The sequence below is a fragment of the Schistocerca nitens genome, chromosome 1 (assembly GCF_023898315.1).
Source record: "Schistocerca nitens isolate TAMUIC-IGC-003100 chromosome 1, iqSchNite1.1, whole genome shotgun sequence".
Classification (NCBI taxonomy): domain Eukaryota; kingdom Metazoa; phylum Arthropoda; class Insecta; order Orthoptera; family Acrididae; genus Schistocerca; species Schistocerca nitens.
Window position 1 is genome coordinate 643,455,852 of NC_064614.1, and position 23,433 is coordinate 643,479,284.

Consider the following 23,433-nt stretch of genomic DNA (forward strand, 5'->3'; position numbering starts at 1 on the left):
CTCATCTTCTGTACTCATTGAAATAAAAATTTAAAAAATCCACTTACAACACTTTCCTACTGGCCAATAAAACCACACTGCAGTCCAAGGAGCATAGAATAAGTAACAAAGACACTTGGTAAGGATCACAATTGAGCTGCCCTCTTTCATAGACTGGGTGATTTACCTGGTTTTTTTATGCTTCCATCTGACTCTTCTCTTTTCTTTGCAGTATAGCAAAATTTTCATCATTTACAGCTTCTGATTTATCTCCTTGCTTGCCCTTCTTGGTTAAATGTTGAAGCAGGGTACAAACAAGACTCTCTGTAAAATATACAATGGGTTTTTCTCCAAATTTTTGTAACTGAATGAGGAATGGGAAATGGACAGCTGGGGTATCAAACTGACCAGCATGATGTCTAATTTGGTTATCATGGTAATTAAGAAGAATCTGATGAACATTACACTATGAATTTTTGTCCAAATTTTCATAACCGAATGAAGAGTGGAAAATAAAATAAAAAAAGATCAATATTATGAGAAGGAAAGTTGCTACTCACCATATAGCAGAGATGCTGAGTCGCAGATAAGCACAACAAAAAGATTTTCACCCTTAAGCTTTCCACCAATGGCCTCTGTCAACAATAGACAAACATACGCGTGAACACACACTCACGCAAATGCAACTCACAACTCACACACATGACTGCAGTCTCAGGCAACTGAAACCACACCGAGAGCAGCAGCACCAGTGCATGATGGGAGTGGCAACTGGTTGGGGGAAAGGAGAAGGCTGGGGCGGGGAGGGGGAGGGATGGTATGGTGGGGATGGCAGACAGTGAAGTGCTGCAAGTTAGGTGCCAGGCAGGGGAGAGGGGGGCAGGGAAGTAGCAGGAAAGGAGAGAACTAGAAATAAATAAAGAAATAATAAAATAAAATAAATAAAAAAGACTGGGTGTGGTGGTGGAATGACAGCTGTGTAGTGCTGGAATGGGAGTAGGGAAGGGGCTGGATGGGTGAGGACAGTGACTAACCCCCCTTCCCACCTCTCACCTTCCCGCAGCCTAACCTGCAGCACTTCACTGTTCGCCATCCCCACCATACTATTCCTCCCCCTCCCTGCCCCAGCCTCCTCCTTTCCCCCACCCAATCACCACTCCTATCATGCACTGGTGCTGCTGCTTGCAGTGTGGTTTCAGTTGCCTGAGACTGCAGTCATGTGTGTGAGTTGCATTTGCGTGAGTGTATGTGTGCTTTTGTTTGTCTGTTGTTGACAAAGGCCATTGGCTGAAAGCTTTAAGTGTGAAAATCTTTTTGTTGTGCCTATCTGCGACTCAGCATCTCCACTATATGGTGAGTAGCAACAATCCTTCTCATAATATTGTTACATTCCATCCTGGATTTTCCATTGTTTGATAAAAAATGATCAAATGTTTTGTGAAACAGTTTGTGTAAAAGTAAGAAATAAAATAAGATTAGAGAAACATATGTATAATAAGGAAAGTTCTTGCACAATGTAAATAATTTAGCAGTAAAGTGGACTACTCACTAAATAGCAGTACTGTTGAGTCATTGACAGGCACACACAAAAGAGAAAGAAAACTTAAAATGTGGTAGCTTTAAAAAAAAATCCTTTGATGAGCTAGAGTACACACACATCTCTGCGCCCATATATCATGCTGGCTAGCCACACAATGCTGGACCAAGTGAGGTGGCACAGTGGTTAGCACACTGGACTCGCATTTGGGAGGACAACGGTTCAATCCCACATCTGGCCATCCTTATTTAGGTTTTCTGTGATTTCCCTAAATCGCTTCAGGCAAATGCCGGGATGGTTCCTTTGAAAGGGCACACCCGACCTCCTTCCCCATCCTTCCTTAATCTGATGAGAGCGATGATCTCGCAGTTTGGCCTCCTCCCCAAAAATCGACCCCACACAATGCTGGTGATCGGCAGGTGGACTCAAGTGGAGTGATGGTTGTGTCTGATGGGGTTGATAGAGGGAGAAAGTGGCAGGAAGCAGGAAGAGGGGCTGGGGATTGATGCGCTTTTCAATGAAGCTCGAAATCAGGTACGAAACCTCAAATGTAACTCTAATCTGTTTTATTCCTTAGTTTTAGACAAAACATTTGACCAGTCTTTTTCCATTTTTTTTTCTTTTTTTGAGCTATCGGCAGGAGCTTTTCATCATTGTGCACCAAATGGTGCTGGTAACTCAGTTCTGGCTAAAAACTGGCGTGCCTGCTTTGAATCCTTCTCCTTCTAGCAAAGAAAAGTATTTTGGGAGTGTTATAAGCAACACTTTCACAGTGGTGCTGAAAATGAGTGTACCATGTTCTTGCATGCCATGTTCAGCTCCTACAGACTCTGCACATAAATTACTACCACCCTTCTACACATTTTGTCTGCTTCGCACTGTGACTATGTAGAGTTTCTGGGGATAATTTATGGCATTCTTATCAGTCTTGCACCCTTGGGTACGTCAAAAGACCTGAAAGGTTATTCACGTGTTTATTTGCAGAATAAAGAGATGCACTGGAGTACTGCATGCCTTTCTGCACAAGAGTCAGGGAGGTGCATCCAAATGTAGATTGGATTTCTGCCCAGTATTAACTGAATGAAAGCTGCTGAATCTTGTGAATAAGCTTATATTGTTAACAACAAATGACATAAAAGAAAATATCTATTGAGAGGCCAATGTAAGAACTCCCACACTCATGAATAGGTGTCGGCAAGATGTTCACGAACTTGCACCACATATAGTATAGGCGGTGTCTCAAAATTGACCTGCCAACTACAATATACTGATTATAGCTTTGATCTCCCTCACATCTGTAAATGTAGGTCTTTTTGTCACTGGTATTACAGGCACTGATGTATATCAATAGACTGATTTGCATATATCACAACCAAATATGTTACTGAAATATCAAATAATCGTTCTCACACCTGTAGAGGACTTCTTGCTACAGAGCAGAACCTGTGAAAGCCCATATCGTACCACTCAACTTTTTTTCCTGTTTTTAGGCACAGTGGAGTTTTCTGCCATCACCAACTGTTGATGATTGTATTCTTCTTTTTCTTGAAAATGGCAAAATAAGTACCATTTCCATCACTCAGGTCATTCACCATGGAATCCTCTTTACCATCTGAATCCTCATGGTCGCTTGGTACCAAACCCACTTCTCATTCAACAACAACTTCTTCTGCAACTTCATCATCATCATGGACAACAGTTGTGTTTAAAAGCAGATGACAAACTTCATCAAAATGCTAGGTGCTACTCAAATTGTATACTTGTTGCTGTATCATTTTAACAACTCACCAGATGTTTGTAGCAGCAACAAGTTCACACCATCCCTGGAGGGAAGACGATGCCCTTTTTGTGAAATGCCATTGAGAAATTAATGGTGTAGGGAAAGATAGATTGCTACTGAAGAAGAGACATTAAGTTGCAGACAGGCATAATTAAAAGGCACTTACATAAAGCTTTTGGCCACAGCCTTCATCGGCAAGAGAGAAACACACACAAGAAAGCACACCTCATGCAGACATGACCGCCAACTTGGCAGCTCAGGCCGGGATGCAACTATCATGTGGGATGCAAGGAGCAATCTGAAGAAGGTTGGGAAGGGGAAGTGATAGCAGTTTATGGGTGGGGGGAAAGACAAACTCTGTCTGGCAGAATGTGCAGGGAATTTAATACCAACAGGGGCAGGGAGGTGAGGGAAAAGGAGTGAAAAAGGAGAGGAGTGGGGAAAGATGGGCAGGTGTGTTGGCAGAGGGCGGCAAACAAAGAGTGTGGGAGATGAGAGAGGTGAGGAAGTGATGGTACAGAGGGTGTTGAAATGTTACCTATGGTAAATTACTATTCCCACTCCCTCAGCCTAACAGTTTCCTATGAGAAGACAGAGGTGGTGGAAACTGTTACCCATGGTAACATTCTGTCCCCCTCACAACAGTTTTCATTCCCTTTGTCCTATTATCTCCTCCCCATTCGTGTCTCCCACCCCTCTTTGTTTGCCATCTTCTGCCAATGCACAGGCCCATCTTTCCCTGTTCCTCTCCCTTTTCAGTCCATTCCCACCCCTCCTTCCCCCTTCCCTGTCCCACTATCACCTGACACTGCCCCTGTTGCCATTCTGGCCCCTTCACATTCCATCAGACAGCATTCGTCTCTCCTTCGACCCATACACTACTATCCCTTCCCCTTCCCCACACCTTTCTGATTGCTGCTTGCACCCTGCGTGACAACTGCATTCCGGCCTGAGCTGCTGGAGTTGGCAGTCATGTGTGTATGAATGGTGTGTGTTTCTCTTTTGCTGATGAAGGCTGTGGCTGAAAATTTTATGTAAGTGTCTTTTGACTGTGCCTGTCTGCAACTTAACATGTCTTCTTTACGGTAAGTGGCAATCTATCTTTTCCTACACTGTTGATATTTTTACCTGGTGTTCCCACTATGGAGAAACTTTTATTTGAATTGATGATGATGATGATGATACACAGCTGTTCAGAATTATATCACAATAAATCCCCTAAATGTGAATAACTTTGCATCAGCTGTAGCAGATGTAGATGTTATACAAATGTTCATATGTCACCAACAGGTAGAACATCTACATCTAAGTGATTACTCTGCTATTCACAATAAAGTGTCTGGCAGAGGGTTCAATGAACCACCTTCAAGCTGTCTCTTTACCATTCCACTCTCGAACTTCGTGCAGGAAAAACAAGCACTTGAATTTTTCTGTGCGAGCCCTGATCTGTACCTAACACAGCTGACACAAAGTTATTTGTATTTAGCAAATCTGTTTCAACCAGTTGAGAAAATTTATAGGACAGATGTTTGCAGCGGACTGCAGAGCAATTCCACTACCTCCAACATACTTTTTGCAGAAGGACTGCGAAGACAGGAGGGTCATACAGAGGCATACAGACAGTCGTTTTTCCCTCAGTCCATTTGTGAATGGAATTAAGAAGGGAAATGCCTACTAGTGTTGGGTACATTCTAGCCTCTGCCATACACTGTATAGTGGCTTGTGAAGTGTGTGTGTACATATAGATGTAGAAACATTCACTAAATTTCACTAAATGGAAACCGCATGACCTGAAGTTGGCAGTGGTACACCTCTCTCCCTTACAGATGGCGGCATGTGAATGGACAAAAGTGGAAAATATTCGCAGAGGACATCTCACACATTGCGCTTTCCCGTGGGTGAAGCGTTTGATTACTATTAGCTGCAATAAGTGTAGATTTTTTTGTTATATAAATGCTTTTGAACATTTGATCTTACAACTACACTTACAAAGACTCATGCTATGAATTTTTTGGTTTGAAAACAGTTGGCAAAGGAAATCTTCAGGGGTCTAGCACTCTTTGATCAGTAATGCAGCCTGTCTCCCACTTTAACTATTTGATTGGAACTTGGCCCTGCCCATAAAAAATAAATAGTACTAAATAAAACTAAAAATTAAGTATTTGTGTGGTATGAAATTCTGTCCCGCTGTAGTTGCCAACAGTTTAAAGAAACTGAAGACTGTGGTAAGATGAATTTCTGATTTGTCAAATTTATTTTAGGGTCAGGCAACAAACCCGCAAAAAATACCAACTTGAAATTGTACAGCTAGTTGGCTGAAAAGATGGTAAAATTAAAAGTTAACTCTGAAACATATGCATAAAGTTTTTACTGTATAATGGTATCTCAAAACAGGTGTTAATACTTTGAGATATTTTCTAGTTTTTCTGTGTGTGTGTGTGTGTTTGTGTGTTTTAGCTCTTTTATAATTTGACAAATCTATTAAAATGTTTGTAAAGTAAACTTTTATCATTGCAGGCAACACATCATATTTTTATACCTTCAGATAGGAAAATTCCAAAGGTCCGAATTGAAACTAGGCAGTACAAAACTCTAAAAGACCAAAGAATAGTTGTTTCTATTGATTCTTGGCCTTATTTTTCACGATATCCACAGGTAAGAAGTACATTTTTTCATTTGGATTTAATTTATGGTATTTATAATGCTGTATTTAACTATTTTCTTTGCAATACAGGGGCACTACATCCGAGCACTTGGCAAGATTGGTGATAAGAATACTGAAAATGAAGTCCTGCTTCTTGAGCATGATGTCCCTCACAATACATTTTCCCAGGCTGTTCTCAGTTGCCTGCCAACACTGCCTTGGCTGATAACAGATGAAGTAAGTGACATATTATGTAGTGTAAAATGTATATCATATCAAAGAATTCTTTATTTGGTTCTCTACATTTCATCATTTGTAATTTCCTCAGTGGAGATAAAAATAAACTGAAACAGGTTTTCTTGTATTCTAACAGGAGGCTGGCTGGAATCCAGGCCATGCCTAAGATCTTGATCAAGTATGGCAGCTAGATTGTAGGAAAGGGGTTCACAATGTGTTTATTACTTTAAAAAGTTCAAAATGTTAGCTCTTTTAGGAGATGACAGATGGTATGTAGATTGAAGGCATGATGGAAGTCTCTTCACCATCTCCTGCTGCATTTAACCATGTCAGTAGTCTTCCAAACTGCTGTGCCAAATGAATCCAGAACAAATATGAAACAAAATTGAGAGTAAATGTATATGTAAATAATGGCACTTTGATGTGGCTATTAAAAAATCAGTCAATTTTTCTTGGTTGAAGGACTCTTTCAACAGACCATTGCAGTGTAAATCAATCAGCTCAATTTGTAGACTTTCTGGCATACATTTTGCATTTACAGTAAGTCAATTTGAAGATAGTTTTAAATTTTGTGAACTCTGTGACACATCACAAAAGTTCATCTTGCAGATAACTTTGCTTTTTTCTGTACTTTAAAGCATCATAAACACTAACTGTCATTTGAGTTTGGTGTGGAAAAATGGGTGTTTACTTTGCTTCAGATATTTTCAAAATAGATCAAGATTCGTTTCCAAGGTGAAATATAATTCATGTATAAGAATATTTTTGCATTACATGAGGAAATTCAGCTAATTCGGACAGCAAAATCCATATGCCAAAATTCAAAGAAGACATTTGTCTTTCCATTCGTTCCTAAAAATAGAAATATTTCCCTTCACAATTCCTACATTTGCTTACAAACTTCTCTGAAGCTGAGCCACCATACATTTATATGGTACAAGTCAACCTTACAAGTCAGCCTAACTGTTCCCCAAAAATGAGATAAACTAGTTGTGCACCAGCCCTCTTGCTCTAATAAATTTCACGATTTTTATTACAATATCTGCAGCACAGTTTCTGTACAATGCATGCTTGCACAGAGCTTCCTAGCACATAATACAGTGAATAAATGTGACTTTCTGGCCTGTGCGTGTTTTATCAACAATTGTCATCAGAAGGCCAACGTTCCTGGGTGTTACATTTGGAAATCTTTCAGTAGCAGCGGCTCTCAGTTTCCCAATGCACCCTTCAATATTTGTAAATAAAGTTTCTTCTGTTATGCTGCCTTTCAACAACTCCCATCACAAGCAGTTCCTGTCCTTCACACTGAGCAAAGAGGCCCAGTGTACGGGAGGGGGGGGGGGGGGGCAGCTATACACCCACTTTTAGGTTTCCGTAAATTGTTCAGGATGAATTTCCTTTGAAGAGGAACTGGCTGATTTTGTACACCAGTGTATGATTGTACTCTGTCCCTAATGACCTCATCATCAGTTAGATGTTAAGCATTAATGCACTGCATTTTTTTTATGGATTACACAAAAGTTGTCATTAGCACCATAGACAAAAAAAAAATCATTTATGGAGTATCAATAAGGTCTGCACTTCTGTACGTTTTGAGAAAATACCAGTCACATTGCTTGTACTTAGGCATCAACTGTAAAAACTCATTTTGTTTTATGATCTGTATTCTGAATGTCATTATTCATCTAAATAAACTGATACTTTAAAAAACTTGTTTGTTGTCTAGACAAAGGACTTTGCCCATATAAAGTGTTGTAGTTGTTGAAGACTTCATACCCACACAAGGCCACCCCCCATCCCCCCCCCCCCCAAAAAAAAAGGAAAAAAAACCTGGTGCCTTTGTAATATTGTATGTCACAACAAAACTAGCTTTTGTCATTTTATGGTCATTTTTGCTGTCTTTGGTGAAAATATTTTGTTGCTTCTCCAACATAATCATTATTTGACAAGACTTTTGCATCCTTGCATTTTCCAAAAGTTCTCTGCAATAAACAGGCTGTTTCATATTAAAGTTTTCCTTGAAATCATACTTTTTTGGAAACTATGTCTTCATTTCAGATTAAACACATAGTATAATCACTACCACCTGTAGAAACATACTGCATTGTCCACTCTTTGTTGACTTTTCAACACTCTCTATCCACTTCCCTCAGTCTGCTGTCAACTATTACATTTTAAAGGTAGTGTAACATTTTGCTGCCAGGGAAAAGTGGCTTTCCAAATAAGCAGGCACTAAATAAATGAACTGCTAAAACATCCTTGGTGTCAAACTTTGAAGGAAATTCCAACCATCAGCTGCATAATTGATTTCCATTTAATTTGTTTTCCTGCATGCTGTGAACTAACAGCCACACAACTGCTGACAGATGAAGGCAAAAACATTCATTTATTTAATGAAAACTAATTTTATACATAAGAAACTCTTATTTTTAGACGATATTTCTGCACAATTTGTCAGGAGACTGACACAATTTTTGCATGACGCTTGTTCTTTATTTTACATTTTCAGTATAGTTGTGAATTGCCTGCTGTGCTACAATTATTCCCCCTTTTTTGTTTTATGAGATTTCCTTCTGGCAGTGTGAGGTTAGACTTGATTTGGTTTGGTTGATCCATTTTTTATGCAAATATTTAATTTTCATTACTCCAGTGAGTAACTATTGACCCTGAATATCTGTATTTGTTGAGTTATTGGTCATACTTATGTAAGCTGTTAACATTTTTTGGTTAAGGGAGACTACTCACCAAAAGCAGAAGCTTTGAGCTGTCAGTAGGCACACACAAAAAGGAAGAAAACATGCTAGCTTTTGGGAACTAAAGTAGCCCCCCCCCCCCCCCACACACACACACACACACCTACAGGCTGCCAGCTGGACTAACAACACCAGTGCTGCATTTTGGCAGGTGAACTAGTTGTGATGGGCTTGTGTTGGGTGGGGTGGCTAGAGGGAGAGGGAGATGGGAGGCTGAAAGATGGATTGGGAGTTACTAGCTAGCAGGTTGGAGGGAGGCAGCTGGTTTGATGGCTAGGAATGTGAGAAGGATGGGAAGTCAAGTGTACTGGCTGGGCATGTGATGCATTGTAGTAAGAGCCGATGGAGAGCAGCACCCACTAAAAGTGACATGGGGACGTGAACTGGGAGGGGGTGATACAGTGGGGGAAGGGTGAAAGGTGCGTAAACAGGGGTACCTGTGACTGAGGCCGAAAAGGGGTACCTGTGATTGAGCCCAAGATGGTTGTGGGAGTGGAGGATGTGTTGTAAAGATAACTTCATTCTGCTTAGTTCAGAGAAGCTGGTGATCGAGGGAGGGATCCAGATGACCTGTGTTGTGAAGCAGCCACTGAAGTTGTGCATATTGTGCTCAGCTGCATGTTGTGCCACCAGGTTGTCAACGTTATCCTTGGCAACAGTTTGGTGGTTGCCATTCATCCTGATGTTCAGCTAGTTGGTAGTCATACTGACATTAAAAGCTGTGCAATGTTTGTGAAATTTGAATAGCTACCACTTCCTGCAACTCTCTCAAGCACAGTTTTTAATGAGATTTTTGATTCCTCATTAGCCTCTTCTGACATAAATTTAATAGCATGACATATAGTTACAGGTGCGTGATTATGAAGGACGGTATATGACATGGCTTTTTTCACAGGTGGTGCGACCTCTTATGGGTTAGGATAAGCCTACAATGCACTTCTCTGTTTTTCATATTTATCACATCTCTATGTCCAGAAATAACCTGTGATGTAAAATGCAATGTTATGATAAAATATGCAGATGACATTAAACTACAGATTTTGTTTGAAAAATCACCTGTAAAAACACAACTTTATGTTTGCCCAAGTCATAAAAAATCAATTAAATACATGCACAAGTCCCTTCATTGGCTGCATGACTTTGGTCTCTTCATATGAGATAAGCATCAGAAACAAAATACTCACAAAGAACATTTGTCACCATTATATTTATTTAAAGTAAAATGGCTACACAAGATCTGCAACATTCTGCGCCTTACACTTTTATAAAGAATTGATCAAGTAGCTAAAATTTATTCTGGCTTTAAATTTTGTAGTTAATATCAGAATGCAAGGTGTACAGTAGTGTTCTACATGCTTTGCAGGATCTTCAACTTTTTGTTTCTTCCTTCTGTTTTCTTTTGTTTCAGAGTTTTATGTGTAGTATTAGAACTGAGACATGGAGATTTTTGATGTAAGACTTTTAAATAGGGACATGCACATTTATGTTTTGCAACAAAAATAAATGTAAACAACTGCTATAATTATTTGTAAATCATGATGTTACTTTTATAATCTTTTAATGTGATTTTCCACAGGATGTTGCCAGAAGGGTAGATCTCCGTCATGTCGACATCTGTTCTGTTGACCCTCCTGGTTGCACTGATATTGATGATGCACTTCACTGTATGGCCATTGGAAATGGAAATTATGAGGTAGAACAATATTTTTTTAACTATTGCAAAAACAACTAGAAAAATAATTGAGTAATTTGTTGGAAACAAAATTTAAAGTGGCTATCAAAATTAGAGTAATTAAAGCATGCTTTGCAGCAACAAGAATCATCAGGCAATCTACTGTTGAGAGGTGAAGGAAACTTTGAAAAAAATATTTTTTTGGGATCCTGGGTTACCCTTCTTGTTGCCTCTTTTACCTTTCTTCATTTCCACCTTTTGCTTGCCTATTCCCTTGTTGCAGTGACAAAAAATTTTATGTGAAAAATTCAAGTTAATATCTGTTTATTTCGCCAAAACCATATGCCAGTCTAGTGATGCTAATGATATCTGTATTAGTGTATTTTGACGGCTCAAGGTTTATTTCTTCTTCTCCAGGTTGGTGTCCATATAGCTGATGTTTCTCATTTCATACGTCCTGGCACTGCTATTGATAAGGAAGCAGCACATAGAGCTACTACAGTTTATCTTGTTGACAAAAGGATTGATATGGTTCCAGGTATACCTCTTGAAATCATTGTAATAGTCAGTTGGCTATTATAAGTGAAAGTAGACTTGCCTGGTGTGTACTGCTGATGGCATCTTCTTGGGCTTCCATCTAGATGGGTGCATTGAATTTGCATGACTTTTCATTGAGTCTTACTCTCATCATCTTCTAGTTAACTCTTTGTCAGAAGATGATGAGAGTGGCACTCATCAAAATGTGTTATTTCAATACAGCCAACCAGATGGAAGCCCAAGATGATTGCTTCAGCAGCTGGCTACTGTCCAATGATATAATAACAATTATTGAAAGTTGTTAGTTTTGTATTGGTTGGATCTTAATGTTGGTAATTTTCCACAGTGAAATCTAAAACATATTGAAGTCAGTGATTGGGACTGGGCAGGCAATAACTACACACATACATATGTCAGGCAGATTTTACGCTACATTATATAAAGAGCAAACTTCAATATAACTATAATGCTTCTTTGTTGTGGGAGAACTGTGAGCAGTTCTTGTAATAGAAGAGGACAAGTTGTCAGTGCAAATGTTCTACATTAACATAAAAGTTATGAGTATCAGTATCAGTAATTTTTTCCCCAAATTAATAAACTTTCAAATGTAATATGAAGTCTATTCAAAAAATTCTGGAACATTCATAATTTAGTGCTAGTGGTGTGTTGGAGTGAAATACGGTTGGCATCCCTGTACACATCTTTGGAATATGTAACTACCGGAAGTTTGATTGTTGTATGTCTGTTAGATATTGTTCAGTGCTGGGTTGACTAGAATATTTTGTCACACAGTTTGTGAATTCTGAGATGGCAGAATTAGAGGAACAATCTGTCTGCTTAAATTGTGCATGAAACTCAAGAAATCCATTACAGAGACACACCAAATGATGCAGGAAGCCTACAGTGATGTGTGCTTAAGCCATACTCAGTGTTATGAGTGGTTCATACAGTTTAAAAAAGGCCAGACAGAAGTTAAAGATGACCCTCATTCAGGATGCCCTTCAACATCTACTGACAATGCTCACGTCCGGAACATCAACGTAATTGTGCATGTCAATTGAAGACTTACTGTCTAAGAGATTGCAGGCGAATATAACATTCCAGTTGGATCGTGTCATGAAATCCTGACACAGCATCTTGGAGTGCATCATGTTGTCACCAAGTTTGTCCCACAGCTCATGAGTCAAGACCAGAAACACCTTCGTCTTGCAATCTGTGAAAAACTTTTGGATTGTGCAGATGAGAACAGGATGTACCATAAGGGAATCTTAACTGTTGATGAGATGTGGATCTGTGGTTAAGCTGTTGGACCAAGGTTCAGTCTTCACAATGGGTTGGGAAAGGTTCACCCAGACCAAAAAAAGCTGGTCAGATCAGGTCAAACGTCAAAGCCACACTGATAGTTTTCTTTGACTTTAAAGGATTAGGTCACCATTAATTCATGCCACAGGTACAAACTGTTAATTGATCACACTATTGGGGCATGTTGTGATGCCTGTGAGAAAATGTGAGAAGGAAATGGCCTGAAATGTGGCGAGACAATTCGTGGCTCTTGCATCACAATAATGCACCCTCACATTCATCCCTGTTGGTGCATGACTGTTGCACAAAACATGAAATCACTGTGCTCTTACCCAATAACACAGTCTGTGAGAAGAAAACCTAGAGAAGGATGGACTTAAAAATACTTGGTTCCTTTTTATAAAGGCAGTATTGCCAAAAGAAAATCTTCACTGGTTATTCCCTCACTGTCAAATTACATAATATTAACATAGTGTTGACTATCATTATAAGCAAACTGAAGTGTTTATCGTGTATGTGCTGGCACTGAGAATTGTATTTTTTGCTGTGGGGCACTGCACATATTCAAACCTCCCTTCATCTAGCAGTGCTGCTTTTCCTGTTTCTCTCTATGGGGCAACAGTCATACTCAGATGCTCTAAGCTACTGTTTTAGTATGGTGATCTTTTCATTTGAAAAAAGAGAGATCACATAAAATAATTTTGTACTAGATTACTCACAAATTATGCGATATCTCATTTGTTCAGAAAGCTGTTTGTTGCACCTGGCTGATATGTAGTACATCGTATGCAGTGTCTTGCTGGTAGCATAATTGGTAGAGTCAAACATGAGCCACCAGTGATATGCAATGCCCAACGCAAGGATCTAGTGTGAGCCACTGGTGGTACACGCCGGCATGCACACATTAATTATGCTACAGTGATGCAGATTTAATCCCTGTATGGAATTGTTCACATTCAAATCTTATCTTCAGCTGCCTTTGAGTGGATTTAATTCCCGAAAATAACCAATGGAACCTTAGATTTTACATTGATAGCAATCTACAAGTTTAATTTCATTGAACAAGCAGCTGGTATCTTTTGACAGACCTACTCTGTTCTCATTTTCCTGTAATCACCTGAACACTGCAGTTCTTCACCACTATAAACTTGAATGGCGGCACTGAGTTTCTCATCCTGTTGTGGTTATCCTCAGATCTCTTATTACATGTCCCTTGCTTGTGCATTGGCCTGTTTATGCTTATGTTTCTTTTTGGGTCTCATGGTTGTGCCTCAGTTTTTCTAGGAACAATGTATATGATGAACATCTTGCTCTGAAGCCTTCATCCTTTGTCTTTGTTGTCCCTGTCCTCACTATAAGTGCATCCCTCTCAACATGGTATCTGAATGACGTATCCCTCATTACCAGCCTTTCCCACTTTTTTCTCTAATGAAGGAAGTATTGGTTTTAAAAGTCATATATTGTATTTGAAACTTGTAAATTTGTGTAGCAGTGATATTTGAAATTTTACCTCCTGATCGTATGTCGTGGGCTGCCATTCTAATTTAATTTTCTGTGCTTTCAAAAAAAAATTTGCTTCATTTAATTACTGGCCCACTTTCTCTGAAGTGTTTGCTGTTGGTGTAATGTGTCCTAATCCCAATTCCACACTTTGTTACAGAACTCCTAAGTTCCAACCTTTGCTCGCTCAGAGGAAATGAAGAAAGATTTGCATTTTCCTGCATTTGGGAGCTGTCACCTAAAGCTGAAATAATTAATACTAGATTTTGTAAAAGTATTATTAGATCACGAAGAGCTATGACGTATGAAGAAGCACAAATCAAAATTGACGACAAAACTCAGACTGATAATCTAGCAGTGTCATTAAGACACCTGAACAGTCTGGCAAAAATACTGAAGAAGAGACGCTTGGACAATGGGTTTGTATACTTTGTTTATATGTATTCAGGTCACATTCCAGGTTTGGATTAAATGTGTGGATGAGGATGATGATGTTTGGTTTGTGGGGCATTCAACTGCGCAGATATCAGCACCTGTACAAATTCCCAACCTTTGCTTAGTCCAATCTCGCCACTTTCATAAATGATGATGAAATGATGAAGACAACACAAACACCCAGTCATCTTGAGGCAGGTGAAAATCCCTGACGCCGCCAGGAATCGAACCTGTGACCCAGTGTTCGGGAAGCAAGAACATGACCGCGAGACCACGAGCTGCGGACATGGATTAAATGTGAGACGAATCCTTGAAGTAAAGCACATTCGGTCATCCAGGTCTTTTTGAGTGCAATATTGACACCTGTTCTGTAGATAGCAGAAACCCACATACCTGTGACATGTTATATCATCACTTGTTCACAGCTATTTTTATGCACTCTAAGAAAAAAAAACACACACACACACACACACACACACACATATACACCACAAAGGAATTATACAAATGATACAGGAATTGGTAGATGTGATGTACATGCACAGACAAACAAATGATTACAGTGTCAGAAAAACTGGGGATGATTTATTCAAGAGAAATAGCTTTACAAACTGAGCTACTCAGTGATGTGTTGGTCCACATCGAGCCCAAATACAAGCAGTTATTCAGCATGGCGTTGATTGACGAAGCTGTTGGATGTCCTCCTGAGGGATATCGTGTCAAGTTCTGTCCAATTGGCGTGTTAGATTGTCAGAACCCCAAGGTGTTTGGAGGGCCCTGCCTGTAATGCTCCAGACATTTTCAATTGGGGAGAGATCTGGTAACCTTGCTGGCTGAATGTTGACGATATTCTATGCCCATTTTGTTGCCCTTCTTGGCAAGCTGTCCTGGGCTCACACTTCACTGATATAATGCCTTCCCACACACAGAGAGTGTTTATATTGCTTATCTTCATGCTTGCCAAGCCCTATCTAGACCACCAAGGTCACTGCATCTCTTTCCAGTTGTAATGTATGGAGAATTATGCATGGTGTCCTCCAACAATCTCAGGATTTTGACAATCTAACACATCATTTGGACAGAATTTGGCACGATGTCCCTCAGAAGGACATCCAACTACTCTTATCAATCAACGCCAAGCCACATAACTGCTTGCATAAGGGCCAGAGGTGGACCAACTTATTATTGAGTTGCTCAGTTTGTGAAGATCTTTCTAATGAATAAATTAGACAATTTTTCTGAAAATGTTATCATTTGTTTGTATATGTACATCACATCCACGGATTTCAGTCCCATTCCAATGATTCCTTTGTGGTGTGTCTTTTTTTCTTAGACTATTTTAAGTTTATAGCAGTTTGTTTGTAAGCTTGGGTTTTAAACATGAAGCTCACCAAAGCATTTCAGCCATGTAAAGATACATGGACAGAATAGACTTCACAATTTTTGCAGTACCTCCAATTGTCTTACAGCCCACACAAATGTAAAACTGTTGAATATGACAAACTCTCAATTCTGTGAATCAAAGGTTCCTGTATTATGAATTAAAGGTAAGATGAAAGATGACTGATAATCATAGCATAGTTGCTGAAGACTGTAGGTGATAACTAATACACAAAAACCACAACACTGTGGAAAGGATAGGATGCTACTCTCAATATAGAGGAGACACTGAGTTGCAGACAGACACAATAGAAAAGACTACTAAAATAGCTTTCTTTCAAAATAAGAACACCCACACATTCACACAAGCACAACCCAAACACTCACATGGCCACTGTCTCTTGGCACAATCTGTGAGAAGAGCTGACAGACAAGACTGGCAGTCAGATGCCAGCATCCAGAGACAACAGCCATGGGTTTGTGAATTGTTCTTTTGTGAATGTGTTTGTGTATGTGTGTTTTTCCTATTTCGGAAAAAGGATGATCATGTTTTAGCAGTCTTTTTCATTGTATAAAATTGTTAAGGCTTTCGGGCCACTTGTTGAGAAACTACCTATGGCTTCTGTCTCGGGTTCTTTGGCCAATGTTCATCTAATGATTTTACTGATGTTTCGCCAGCACAAGTGGCTGGCATTGTCAAAGTTTCACCCTCCATTGCTGGTGGTGAACTGGAGCCGAGCTCGCAGCCACAGACTATATGTACCTGGCGCGCCAACGTCTGAGGGCTTCTCCGCGGAAATTATAATGGCTCTCGGAACAGCTTGCAAAGATGAAATGAATATTTTCTACCACGCAGCATTGAAGAAGTAATGACTGCCATAAAAGAAACGAAACCAGGGAAAGCCCTGGGCTTTGATGGGACACACGTTGAATTTATTTTGCACTGTGGCCTGATGTGAAAAAAAATGGCTGGCTGAGATCTTCACAAACATTCTGCAAATGAGCAACAGGTCACTTGAAATAAAACACTGAAACCAGATAAACCAAATGATAAACCAGAAAGTTACAAACCCACAGTGTTACTTAGTGTGCTACATAAGCCACTGGAAAGAGTAGCGTACAATAGAATAAGTCACAAGATTTTTGAAAAATGCCAGTTGAACAGGCAGGATTCAAAACTAACTGCAGCTGCACAGATCTATGCCCTCTTCCTAACAACTTTAATGGAAGCTGGCTTCTAAAATCAAGAGAGGTCATCAGTTGTAATCATTGATCTGACAGCTGCAGATGATACTGTCTGGAGCCAAGGTCTCATACTGAAACTTTTGCAAATCATCCCAAGGCTAAAAACTGGCTGTGTCATAATTGAAATGCTCAGTAACTGATGTTTACAAGACTGCTGAGCAACAAGGTGTGTTCACACGTGAAGCTAAACAATGGGGTGCGATAAGGATCTGTCCTGGCACCTCACCTAGTCAGTTTTGTACATATCAGGTATGCCTCAAACCACATAAAATATGCCTGGATATGCTGATACTGAGCACTTGCAATGGCGCATAGAGATCTCAAAGTTACTGAGTCAGTATTGACCAATAGTTTATCATTTACTGGTGAATGTTTCTGCTAATGAGGAATGCAGTCAAGTGTTTGCTTAGACAGAAATCTCAATGCTACATCCAAGCAACAAGTTGGCCAGCAAAAACCTCACCTCCCTGCTGCCGTTGGATAAGCAGCTGCCAGCAGCAAGTTGTATACTCTTAGCTCACTTATTTGTTACATAGTTTAATTCTTAATTTCTTTGCATGTTGTTGGGTACTTGCATTGCTTAATTGACAAATTTCGGGCGTATTATAGTATTTGAGAGTTGTATCATCGCCTTTTAATGCCTGAATATTGTAAATTCGCGTAGTCATCTGTCTTCTGTTTTTGTTTTGAACGGCCAGTGTCGGTTGGTCACAGCCAGTGTCCTCCCTGCCGCCGTTGGATAAGCAGCTGACAGCAGCAAGTCATATATTCTTAGCTCACTTATTTGTTACATAGTTTAATTCTTAATTTCTTTGCATGTTGTTGGGTACTTGCATTGCTTAATTGACAAATTTTGGGCGTATTATAGTATTTGAGAGTTGTAGCATCGTGTTTTAGTACCTGAATAGTGTAAAATTGCATAGTCTCCTTCCGCCGCCGAGCAGTGTGTCAGCAGTGTGCAAGTAGCAGCATTACTGCATTTACTAGGCAATCTTGTATTTTAATAACCGTTTAAAATTTGTGTCGATTTGTTTGTGCTCTCTGTAGATTAGTTCAGACGTTCTTTGCACAACAGTTTTTAGCATGGATAGGGACTGCAACTGCTGTGTTCGGATGCAGGCTGAGTTGGCATCCCTTCGCTCCCAGCTTCAGGCCGTGTTGGCTTCAGTCGCAGAGCTTGAGGCTGTTGCCAATGGGCATCACTGTGGGGGTCCGGATGGGGGTTTGTCGGGGATGGTCAGCTCGTCCCACACATCCCCCCGATCGGACTACGGCTGTGGCTGCCCGGGATACTGCCCACATTGAAGCTGAACCCTCACCTGTGGTAGAGTGGGAGGTCGTCTCGAGGTGTGGCAGGGGGTGAAAGACATTCCGGAGGGCTGAATGGAAGGCCTCTCCAGTTTGTCTGACGAACTGTTTTCAGGCTCTGTCTCCGGCTGATACTGATCTTCAGCCGGACATGGCTGCTTGTCCTGTTCCAGAGGTTGCCCCTCAGTCTGCAAGATCCGGGTGGTCGCAGAGGGTGGGCTTACTGGTAGTTGGGAGCTCCAACATTAGGCATGTAATGGGGCCCCTTAGGGATATGGCTGCAAGGGAGGGGAAGAAAACCAATGTGCACTCCGTGTGCATACCGAGGGGAGTCATTCCAGATGTGAAAAGGGTCCTTCCGGATGCCATGAAGGGTACAGGGTGCACCCATCTGCAGGTGGCCGCTCATGTCGGCACCAATGATGTGTGTCACTATGGATCAGAGGAAATCCTCTCTGGCTTCCAGCGGCTATCCAATTTGGTGAAGACTGCCAGTCTTGCTAGCGGGATGAAAGCAGAGCTCACCATCTGCAGCATCATCGACAGGACTGACTCGGACCGTTGGTACAGAGCCAAGTGGAGGGTCTGAATCAGAGGCTGAGACGGTTCTGCGACCGTGTGGGCTGCAGATTCCTCGACTTGCGCCATAGGGTGGTGGGGTTTTGGGTTCCGCTGGATAGGTTGGGAGTCCACTACACACAGCAGGCGGCTACACGGGTAGCAGGGGTTGTGTGGCGTGGACTGGGCGGTTTTTTAGGTTAGATCGCCTCAAGAAAGGGCAACAGCTTCAAAGGGTGCAGGGCAAAGTCAGGACATGCGGGGACCAAGCAGCAATCGGTATTGTAATTGTAAATTAGTGTGTGGAAGTATGATTGGAGTGTCCTTCTTGTTCTGTATGTTATGTGTCAGCCTGATTTCCTCAGTAAATTTGCTGTCCTGTGTGTATATTATTGTGTACCATTTCATTTTGATACTCTTGTCACCATTGTTTATGTTTTCTGAGATTGTGTGGACTGTAGCGCAAGCGTTGATTGTGTAACCCTGTGGTTTTTTTTATCTTCTGTTTGTTTTCTTTCTTGAATCTTGATTGTATATTTACTGTATGGGTGCTATATCCATTGTTTTTGATTCTGTGTAATATTTGTGCTACTTGTTTTTCATAGTGTTGCTTATTAAGTAGGATTTTATTCAGGTGGCAGATTATTTGTTGGAGAACTGCTGGCCTAACCAGAGCAACAATGAGGGAGAATTCACTTGGATTTTTGCGATGTGTTGTCAAGGAGCAAAATGATTGATCATGGTCAACATATGTCTAATTTTCTGTATATGGCACACATGTTGGGCATGTTCAGTAACAGCCATAATCCAGGCTTCGGCTCCAATTTTCTTTAAAAAGAGGGTGTTCCTTACATGAATTGTGTCCAGCTATGGCTCCCAATTTACACCTTCCACTTTTAAACAGGTGTGCCAGCACAGTGACAGAGCATCTGAAGACTTTCACATTTCCAGAGTGTCAGTTCTGAGGTAGAGTGGAATGTCAGAGCATTTAAACAATCCCATTATAGGAAGCTCTCACCAGCTTCCTCAGTCCTCGTCAAGAGAAGTAGCCCGGCCAAAATTCTGTACAGTTACATTATTTGATCTTCTGTGCTCGATACAAAGAACCCAGAATAGCCATCTACATGTACTGTATTAACCCAATTATCACACAGGCACCCAAATCTGGGCTCACACCTGTGGGCTGAGACCCAAGCTAGATTCAGGGCATTGTGGTGTTAAAAGGGAGCACCAGCTTATTGCTAGACTCCTACATAAACTGTGAGTTTATAGCACTGACAAGGGGAGGCCGCCAATTGTGAAATTCAGGTTCGATTCATAATGCGCATAATAAAAGCTCATGGCCAGAGGTGTAATGTGGCAAAGCACCAAGATGCACTTCTCAGCCGTTGTCGAGAAAATCGACAGTTAAAAGAAACCGTTGCGGTGAAATACTCTCAATGGTTCATAATTTTCCACAGCGTCGTGGCACAGCGGTAAGCACTCGGGTTCGTAATCCAAAGGTCGCCGGATCGAATCTCGCACCATGCTACTTTTTTTTTACTATTTGTTTTTTGTAATTCAAATGTTTGTACACACACACACACACACACACACACACACACATATATATATATATATATATATATATATATATATATATATATATATATATAGAGGGAAACATTCCACGTGGGAAAAATATTTCTAAAAACAAAGATGATGTGACTTACCAAACGAAAGCGCTGGCACGTCGATAGACACACAAACAAACACAAACATATACACAAAATTCAAGCTTTCGCAACAAACTGTTACCTCATCAGGAAAGAGGGAAGGAGAGGGAAAGACGAAAGGATGTGGGTTTTAAGGGAGAGGGTAAGGAGTCATTCCAATCCCGGGAGTGGAAAGACTTACCTTAGGGGGAAAAAAGGACGGGTATACACTCGCACACACACACATATCCATCCACACATATACAGACACAAGCAGACATATTTAAAGACAGAGAGTTTGGGCAGAGATGTCAGTCGAGGCAGAAGTGCAGAGGCAAAGATGTTGAATGACAGGTGAGGTATGAGTGGCGGCAACTTGAAATTAGCGGAGATTGAGGCCTGGTGGATAACGGGAAGAGAGGATATATTGAAGAGCAAGTTCCCATCTCCGGAGTTCGGATAGGTTGGTGTTAGTGGGAAGTATCCAGATAACCCGGACGGTGTAACACTGTGCCAAGATGTGCTGGCCGTGCACCAAGGCATGTTTAGCCACAGGGTGATCCTCATTACCAACAAACACTGTCTGCCTGTGTCCATTCATGCAAATGGACAGTTTGTTGCTGGTCATTCCCACATAGAATGCGTCACAGTGTAGGCAGGTCAGTTGGTAGATCACGTGGGTGCTTTCACACGTGGCTCTGCCTTTGATCGTGTACACCTTCCGGGTTACAGGACTGGAGTAGGTGGTGGTGGGAGGGTGCATGGGACAGGTTTTACACCGGGGGCGGTTACAAGGGTAGGAGCCAGAGGGTAGGGAAGGTGGTTTGGGGATTTCATAGGGATGAACTAAGAGGTTACGAAGGTTAGGTGGACGGCGGAAAGACACTCTTGGTGGAGTGGGGAGGATTTCATGAAGGATGGATCTCATTTCAGGGCAGGATTTGAGGAAGTCGTATCCCTGCTGGAGAGCCACATTCAGAATCTGATCCAGTCCCGGAAAGTATCCTGTCACAAGTGGGGCACTTTTGTGGTTCTTCTGTGGGAGGTTCTGGGTTTGAGAGGATGAGGAAGTGGCTCTGGTTATTTGCTTCTGTACCAGGTCGGGAGGGTAGTTGCGGGATGCGAAAGCTGTTGTCAGGTTGTTGGTGTAATGCTTCATGGATTCCGAACTGGAGCAGATTCGTTTGCCACGAAGACCTAGGCTGTAGGGAAGGGACCGTTTGATGTGGAATGGGTGGCAGCTGTCGTAATGGAGGTACTGTTGCTTGTTGGTGGGTTTGATGTGGACGGACGTGTGAAGCTGGCCATTGGACAGGTGGAGGTCAACATCAAGGAAAGTGGCATGGGATTTGGAGTAGGACCAGGTGAATCTGATGGAACCAAAGGAGTTGAGGTTGGAGAGGAAATTCTGGAGTTCTTCTTCACTGTGAGTCCAGATCATGAAGATGTCATCAATAAATCTGTACCAAACTTTGGGTTGGCAGGCCTGGGTAACCAAGAAGGCTTCCTCTAAGCGACCCATGAATAGGTTGGCGTACGAAGGGGCCATCCTGGTACCCATGGCTGTTCCCTTTAATTGTTGGTATGCCTGGTCTTCAAAAGTGAAGAAGTTGTGGGTCAGGATGAAGCTGGCTAAGGTAATGAGGAAAGAGGTTTTAGGTAGGGTGGCAGGTGATCGGCGTGAAAGGAAGTGCTCCATTGCAGCGAGGCCCTGGACGTGCGGGATATTTGTATACAAGGAAGTGGCATCAATGGTTACAAGGATGGTTTCTGGGGGTAACAGATTGGGTAAGGATTCCAGGCGTTCGAGAAAGTGGTTGGTGTCTTTGATGAAGGATGGGAGACTGCATGTAATGGGTTGAAGGTGTTGATCTACGTAGGCAGAGATACGTTCTGTGGGGGCTTAGTAACCAGCTACAATGGGGTGGCCGGGATGATTGGGTTTGTGAATTTTAGGTAGAAGGTAGGGGTGCGTGGTGTTGGTGGTGTCAGGAGGTTGATGGAGTCAGGTGAAAGGTTTTGTAGGGGGCCTAATCAGGAGGTTGATGGAGTCAGGTGAAAGGTTTTGTAGGGGGCCTAAGGTTCTGAGGATTCCTTGTAGCTCCGCCTGGACATCAGGAATGGGATTACCTTGGCAAACTTTGTATGTGGTGTTGTCTGAAAGCTGACGCAGTCCCTCAGCCACATACTCCCGACGATCAAGTACCACGGTCGTGGAACCCTTGTCCCCCGGAAGAATGACGATGGACCGGTCAGCCTTCAGATCACGGATAGCCTGGGCTTCAGCAGTGGTGATGTTGGGAGTAGGATTAAGGTTTTTTAAGAAGGATTGAGAGGCAAGGCTGGAAGTCAGAAATTCCTGGAAGGTTTGGAGAGGGTGATTTTGAGGAAGAGGAGGTGGGTCCCGCTGTGATGGAGGATGGAACTGTTCCAGGCAGGGTTCAATTTGGATAGTGTCTTGGGGAGTTGGATCATTAGGGTTAGGATTAGGATCATTTTTCTTCGTGGCAAAGTGATACTTCCAGCAGAGAGTACGAGTGTAGGACAGTAAATCTTTGACCAGGGCTGTTTGGTTGAATCTGGGAGTGGGGCTGAAGGTGAGGCCTTTGGATAGGACAGAGGTTTCGGATTGGGAGAGAGGTTTGGAGGAAAGGTTAACTACTGAATTAGGGTGTTGTGGTACCAGATTGTGTTGATTGGAATTTTGAGGTTTTGGAGGGAGTGGAGCTGGAAGTGGGAGATTGAGTAGATGGGAGAGACTGGGTTTGTGTGCAATGAGAGGTGGTTGAGGTTTGCTGGAAAGGTTGTGAAGGGTGAGTGAGTTGCCTTTCCGGAGGTGGGAAACCAGGAGATTGGATAGTTTTTTGAGGTG

The 23,433-nt window shown here is 41.6% G+C and overlaps 1 protein-coding gene across 1 annotated transcript in view; it reads left to right on the forward strand.

The window, feature by feature from the left end:
• Window positions 1–23,433, forward strand: part of LOC126258312 (exosome complex exonuclease RRP44) — a 158,529-nt gene that overhangs the window by 73,423 nt on the left and 61,673 nt on the right. The window contains exons 8-12 of the mRNA XM_049955633.1: window positions 5,814–5,951; window positions 6,031–6,177; window positions 10,507–10,623; window positions 11,020–11,140; window positions 14,102–14,360. Coding sequence (XP_049811590.1) covers window positions 5,814–5,951; window positions 6,031–6,177; window positions 10,507–10,623; window positions 11,020–11,140; window positions 14,102–14,360 — 782 coding nt within the window. The remainder of the gene's footprint in view (window positions 1–5,813; window positions 5,952–6,030; window positions 6,178–10,506; window positions 10,624–11,019; window positions 11,141–14,101; window positions 14,361–23,433) is intronic.